The sequence below is a fragment of the Typha latifolia genome, chromosome 12 (genome assembly GCF_019914945.1).
Source record: "Typha latifolia isolate L0001 chromosome 12, TyphaL0001v2, whole genome shotgun sequence".
NCBI classification, from domain to species: domain Eukaryota; kingdom Viridiplantae; phylum Streptophyta; class Magnoliopsida; order Poales; family Typhaceae; genus Typha; species Typha latifolia.
This window is the reverse complement of record NC_133097.1, coordinates 5,914,583-5,921,618: the sequence shown is the minus strand read 5'-3', so window position 1 is coordinate 5,921,618 and position 7,036 is coordinate 5,914,583. Positions and strand designations below refer to the sequence as shown.

At 32.7% G+C, this 7,036-nt stretch overlaps 1 protein-coding gene across 3 annotated transcripts; it reads left to right on the top strand.

Moving 5' to 3' along the window:
- The first annotated feature begins 2,081 nt into the window (after positions 1–2,081).
- LOC140799265 (uncharacterized) lies at positions 2,082–5,927 on the top strand. Of its 3 annotated transcripts, none has more exons than XM_073153501.1 (9): positions 2,082–2,434; positions 3,054–3,110; positions 3,557–3,609; positions 3,934–3,985; positions 4,152–4,199; positions 4,639–4,710; positions 5,078–5,126; positions 5,209–5,301; positions 5,490–5,830. In XM_073153501.1, exons 1-9 carry the CDS (start codon positions 2,323–2,325, stop codon positions 5,551–5,553), a joined length of 600 nt encoding a protein of 199 aa, XP_073009602.1. In that variant the 5' UTR covers positions 2,082–2,322; the 3' UTR covers positions 5,554–5,830. The 3 variants fall into 3 exon arrangements, with proteins under 3 accessions (XP_073009602.1, XP_073009603.1, XP_073009604.1); XM_073153503.1 differs by having other exon boundaries at positions 2,231–2,540; XM_073153502.1 differs by lacking the exon at positions 5,209–5,301 and having other exon boundaries at positions 5,490–5,927.
- The last annotated feature ends 1,109 nt before the right edge of the window (positions 5,928–7,036 follow it).

The following is a 7,036-nucleotide window of genomic DNA, read 5'->3' as shown; positions in this document are numbered from 1 at the left end:
TTAAGTTAAGGCATCAATCAGGTCAAATGTATGGACCAAGTGGGAGAATGTAACCATTTTTTTCTTTTAACCCAATTTATTAGGGTCCAAACGTTTCCCTTTCTTATTACTAACATTCATAATGGTTAGAATGTTTTCTTATTGATTAGATTAAGGTTTTTTTTATTGATTGAGATGGAAGTTTTCTTATTGATTAAGATAAAAGTTTTCAAATAAGATGAACATTTATTTTCAATATGGTAACTCATAGCCATAAAGCTTGATGGGAGCTAGGCTATATATAGTGGATTTGGTCCCTAAGCTTATTCACTCAATTTAGAAAAGTCACACCATCAAACTAGAGTGTTTGAGAGCTTAGAAGATCCAAAGCTAATTTGCAAAAAATCATAAGTTTTGAAGTACACCAATGGCCGGAGGTATGATGATCTTTTGGGAGTTTAATTTTCGATCCTTTATAGAATTTAATTCCGTATTTTGGATCGTATTATTTTATTCTATCAACTACTTTAAGCGAAGCTAACCAACCAACAAATTGGTTAGTACATCTGAGTAGGGAGTATGAATGATTTCTCTTCTTTTTGAGTTAATTTAATCTCATCCCTTTTAACTAATTTTCTTATGTTTGGTTAGATTCTTCCCTTGTTCCTTTAGCAGATATACTATATTGAGTTGATGATCCAAGGTCTTTCTAGTTACTTAGTGTTGATGTCAATGAAAAATTTTGGAGTCACTTTCAACTTAGATTTTTAAAAACTCCAAATCCCTAGCCTTTTTTTTATATCCTAGTTCTTAAAGCTCAATCTTTACTAAACATAATTGAGATCACGGGATTAGGAACAAGCACCTAAAAAAATCACATTACTAGATGAGTCTCTTAACAAGAAAAAACAAACGCTAGCACCTCCATTGCCCAAGAAACATCAGAGTTAATTTTAATGGTTTCCTTACTGGAAAGAAACCATCTAACTGAAATAAATTAAGGAAGGAGGATAGGACATATTACATTGGTCATAGTAGAAAGCTAAAATTTTCTTAATCAAAGTGCAAACAGAAGGGAGTTTCACAACTTAAATATATAATCTTATTACGAACTTTCCACAAATACCTTACAGTAGTAGCAAGAGTTGTTTATAAATCCGATTACCTTCTATCCAAGAGGATTTAAACTAAAATTGGACGTCTAATTTAGTTTCAAGGTTGTTTAGAAATGAAAGGTATAACAACATTCGAAAAAATAAGTGGTTAACCAACTCTCCTACCGGAGAGTAGATATGGTAGAGACTAAGTGTGATACAAATAATCAGTAGTGGAAAGCCTCTTTCAAACAAGCCTCTAAATAAAAGCATTGACTTTAGGAGCAAGTTGGATTTATAAACCTCTTTATCTCATTTCAAGCATTATTAAGACTTACGCTAGAAAATTGTAAGTGATAGATAAGCATGATAGTAACTCTGCCATGAATTTAATATTTCCAATCAACTTATTATAACGAGGGTAAAAAATATTGATAGATTTAATAACCCTAATAAATTTCAGACTGAAAGCATTGATCAAAGTAGCCCACCCCAATAGTCATGTGTAAATTTTACTTATGTAAGTTAACAAAATAAATTGATGAATTTATCGGCGATTTATTTGGGTACTCGATTTAAATTTTCATATGAAACGCTGATTTATTTAACTAAATCTATCTTAATTTTTTCGTTTTGGTTGCCACACATAAAACGCTCATAAGAATAGTGATTTATATATCAGAAAATAACGCTATACTTGTTAATGTTTCCTCTTCTTAAATAAAATGCTAAAAAATTCAGTATTTTACTAATTAAGTTGAGAGTGCCGTCACAATGCTAAATAAAATTTGAGAGACGGCTAATTTGGTCAAAAATAATCTTTTATGAAAGTTTGCTAACTCTATTGAAGCCCATCACATCACTTTAAACTTGTTGGTGCTTCCTCTTGTTAAATAAAATACTAAAAAGTTCAAATTTTACTAACAACTATAGTAAAATAAATCTATTTTAGTGTTAAGTTTATAGCGCGTTACATTTGATAAATAAAATTTGGGAGATGCTAATTTTGTCAAAAAATAATATAATCTTTTTTTTCCAATCCCAATCCCAATCCCAATCCCAATCCCAATTCCAGGTGAGTCCTTAACCAGAGTCGGGAGGCTATCTTTGTACAGCGCAGTATATAGTTTCGATCACTTGTGATTCGTAGCTCTCTTATGACGGGTCCGATCTTGGGCTTCCTCCCCACTGCCATCGAACGATCCCGAAGGCGATGAAGCGGCGGAGTTGGATCGATTGAAGAGGAGAAATGTCCAAGTTACTCTCGAGATTAGCGGGATACTTCATCTCAAGAACGCAGGTGGGTGTCGACAAGGCCGGAAATCGTTACTTCACTCGGAAGGAGGAGATCGATGGGATCTGTAAGCGTCTACCTCCCCCTTTCTAATCTCTTCCGGATTCATCATTTCATGATTCATCTGGTCGCTGCCACGTGGGTTACTCTTAATATGTAACCATATGCTCAAAGTTACGATCTTTTTACGCTGCCGGGTATTTTCTTGCTTTCATATCATATATTTTATCACAAGATGATCTTACTCTGAAACTTTCGGTAAATTCTTGATGCGGATATGCCCACCATTCTTTTTGTTGAACTTGCGGATGGAATTTGATTATTATAGTCTATTGATTACTGTTGCCAGTGAAATCCAGTGTTTTCTAGGTTAATCACGGTGGTGGGAGATTAGGAGGATTAAAAAGTCATTAATACAATTATTGTGTTGATAGTGTCAGGAGTATTATAACTGTTTACGTAGCAATCTCAACTTGTTTTTAGTTTCATGATCACTCTTCTGCGTAGTCCTAAGGGCCTCAATATAGTATGAGGCAGACAGGACATACAAGATTAAATATTTGCACTTTAGTGGTATTTATGCTTTCTAGTTGAATAGCTGCAGTAAATTGAGTGATTTATGGGTTGCCATATATTTCATTGTTTCTTTTGAGACATAATACCAAACCTTATTCATTATGCACCAGTGAAGGAGAAAAGATGGGTCATATTCAAGGGCGAAGAGGATTCGACCTCCATCCCAGGTTGGCTTGCTGCTACTTTATTGTTTCTATTTCTGTTAATTTCTCAACTTCTATTGTTCAAAATAGTTATGTGGAACTTCTGCTCTTTGCTTTCCTTGTGAAAAGCCCTGCTGGAAATTTTAGTTGATTTCACATTTTAGGCTGTATTCAGACACATTTTAAGTTTTAACAAACTTCATTCCAAGATCTTTCTGCTAGTGTTGTCCTAAAGCTATTATAATTTATCAAACAAGGACATTATGATGGTAAATATGGTAAGGACTTTCATTGTGCATCATAGAATTGCATATTGAAAGTCACAGAAGTAGCCTCTCAAGTTTTGCAGGTTAGGTCATGCAAGTCTTTCCCACCCCGAGATCCCAAAATGGGAAGCCTTTCTGTTATTAAAATCTTTACCTTATAACAGCTCTCTCCTGAAATTTATCCTTGCTGTATGATGTTTGCAGTTGAGTGGATTTGCTGGTTGAATGGACAAAGAAAGAAAGCTCCAACACCAGAGGTAAGAATGCATTTAATTCCGGATTTCATAAAAAATAAGCAAAAGATTTTTTTTTCCTGGAAGCTTCTGATTATATTTCTAGTGACACGGTGCATTATCTAACCAACCAACTTGAGATCGTTCAATGCTGTTTCGTAATGCCAATATTAAAAATAAAATTTTAATATTTACTAATAGTTTTATTTGGACTGAAATTCAATTTGTCACATGAGTCTTGAAAGTTACAATATTTATTTTTGTGCATCATGATTCTCCAGAAATGAGCCCCATGCTCTTAATGAAGATTCACTAAGATGTTAGATTGCCTTATTTTCGTATCTTCAGGAAATGATAGAGCTGGATGCCAAGCGGGAGCATGTTAAACAAAATGTTGAGCGTATGTGTCAGATAATCCACTAGCTGCTTTATTCTTGAGCTTTCAATTTGACAAGGCAACTTATAAAACTCATTTTTCTTCTTAAGCTGTTTCTTTTTCATTTTTCTCAATCATTTGATGACCTTCATGGTACTTGATTTTGACATTTTTTATTTATTTACTGTAGTTCTGAAGAAGAAAGAGGAGGAAAGAAAGTCTGGGACTCAATTTATTAGTAAGTTCTCTTATTATATCCTTATTTAGCCCTTGGAGTTTAATCTATTGTTTGGTTCAGTTTGTCATTTCATTAGCAAGGAACTCAAAGTGAAATATACTTTGTGATGTGCTTGAGTATGCCAATCTTATCCCATTTTTTTCCTACATTATATATAACCTGGGAAGTATAACTGAGGTTTATACAGGGATTACCGAGGTTTGTCTTATTGGGTTCCTTTTTCAGTTTGTCTTTGCCCCCTTTTACATCTGAATGGATTTTTATTTTTATTATTCCTCTTGCACCAAGAAGAAAGAGATTTTCTGTAGTATTATTTTCTGGTTCTTAGAACCAAGAAAAAATTATCTTATACCTCCATGAGAATATGTAAGCTTGACAACAAACAATAATAAGTTAATATGTAATTGATTACTAAGATATTTATTGACTATGAATGTAGGTAAAGTTGGATCTCCAGACCTTAAAAGTTTCATCCAGCAGTTTCCTGATGCTTCTTCTGACCAAAATAGAGGTAAGTTTTATCTCTTTTAGCAGTAATATCCTTTGATTTTCTCTAACCAAAGGCTTTTTGATACCCTAGCCGTGGCTATTTTACATTACAGGAAATACATAGATATCTCCATTCTTGCCAAGGATTCTATAATTAGGCTTACAATTCTATATATATCACTTCTTTTTCTGCTAGCTTAGATGAATGGATGTGTTTGATGTACTGATTTAGACTTTCAGAAATGTTTTGACGTAGAAAGAACATAAAGACTGCATACAGTAACATTTGACATACTGTAAAATGAATGCTGTGAGAAAAATCTGATCGTTGATTCATTTGGATTTGCATGGTTCTCGTATTCCACTGAGCATTCTTTTGATTTGTACAGGTTCCAAAAGTGCAACTGACACAGCTGATGATATCAACAACAGAGACAGGTGTATTTCGAACTTGATTCTATTGAGCAAGCTCAAACTAAATGTTCTTCTTCTAATAGGTCATCTTTTTGTTGACATTTAGTTGTTTTCCAGCTCTTTCGACCATACCTGTTTTATTGAGAACTGCTGATTTCTGTCCTTTCATCGTATGGATACCATATAGGAAGACTAACCAGTAAGATAATTATCATTTGGTGCGGTACTGAATTACTGAAATCTATAATTTGAGAGACACTTCCTATTGGACTCAATTTTGGTATCCGCTGTTTTAATTTGCAGTTTAAATAATATAAACTATCATTTTTTAATTGCTGAACTTTTACAAAAATCTGCTGCTATGAAACTATTTATTGTTTTATTCAGGTCCTCAGAACCAACAGGATCTGGCGAATCTTTTAAACCAGGAACATGGCAACCGCCGACATGAAAACTGATCTTTGAAACCAGTTAGCTGATAATTGTCCCCTATTTTGGCATAGATCTATATGACAGGACAACGGACTCTGCTGCCCTACTGATACACTCCTTGCTTCAAACATTGTTTCAGTTTAGAGTTCTAATCTTTGAAAAGGAAATCTCCACAAGGTTGAGATATCAAATGTAATTTTTGAGGTGTGATGGCTTATCTTACAAAGATTAATGGCCTTGTTTCACTCTTTGTATACTCAAATCTTTTGCAGATTTGCAACTTGTACTTCTCTTAATTTCTAAAGTCTAGCATATCTTTATTCGTTGTATTTCATGAGACAGGTCACAAACTGCAAACTTTGAAATCTGAAAATTTGAAGCAGGGTTACTACATATAGTCTTTTTCAATTTGATGAAATCTGTGCTCATTTTAAATTTAGTATACAACAAAGTGTGACTAATTTGATTCAGAATTAATATGATTTCACGTAATAGGATAAGATTGAAAGCACTTTTAATGTACTATATTTGCTTTATATTTATGAACTGAAATTGAAGTAACCTCAATGAGGATATTTCTATTTGCAAACCGAAGCTAAGAAATTCTGCAGCAAATTATCAATTGGATTGATATGTTATCCTTCTCACATAGTACTTCTTCGTGCATGATAGTTGCATGCGTTCACTTGGCAACACCCAATATAGGGCTTAGATTGCATAGGGTTCTATCTCAACATCCAATATGGGGTATGATCTTAGCTCTTCTGGTTTACTCGAATGAGCCATTCAAAATAAATATATGAGAATAAAAGAAGAGATAAAAGTTACTTTATCATAATTTTTCTAAGTTTATTTAAATTATATACTATTAAAGTATATAAGGTGGCTCTATTATAGTACAATCATCCTGATGACATTTAATTAATTGATGGCAGGTTTAAAAGGAGGCTGTAATTAAAACATGTCACACAAAATAATTGGTTTGTAATTAACTGAAATTGATGAATAGATCTTCCCAGTATCAATGTAGATTGTGTGATATAAAACTTGTATAATCAAATGTCATGATTATAACTGTTACAAAGAAAACACAAGCTTTTAATGAACAAAAATTGCAAAAAGGGCTTTTGTAATTTTATTTTATTTTTATTTTTAATTTAGTATACAAACCTACAGATATTTTCTATAGTCGATATACATTTTTTTATGATATAGTATATAAAATTTATATATACGATGCACATTAAAGTCTATTATTGCAAATAAAAAAAATCAAACATTGTTAATCGCAAAAGCCCTACTATAAAATCGAGACATCTTGATTTTCTGTGAAAAAGATTTTCTTTCTTTTTGTAAATTTCTTTAATATGGTTCTTTCTAAAAAAGGAAGAAAAAAGGAGAAAAAAAAACACTCAATTATGTATATATTTTAATTAGGGACAAATTTTTGGGTCATAAATCTTTGTCTATCCATAGCTGAACATACACTGCTGTGCTGCAAG

Bases quoted from the DNA above. Each gene is read 5' to 3' on its own strand.
- LOC140799265 (XM_073153501.1), top strand. From the start codon at position 2,323: ATGTCCAAGTTACTCTCGAGATTAGCGGGATACTTCATCTCAAGAACG. The intron at 4,200-4,638 runs GTAAGTTCTCTT...CTATGAATGTAG, and splicing joins GTCTGGGACTCAATTTATTA to GTAAAGTTGGATCTCCAGAC. The intron at 5,302-5,489 runs GTAAGATAATTA...TGTTTTATTCAG, and splicing joins CCATATAGGAAGACTAACCA to GTCCTCAGAACCAACAGGAT.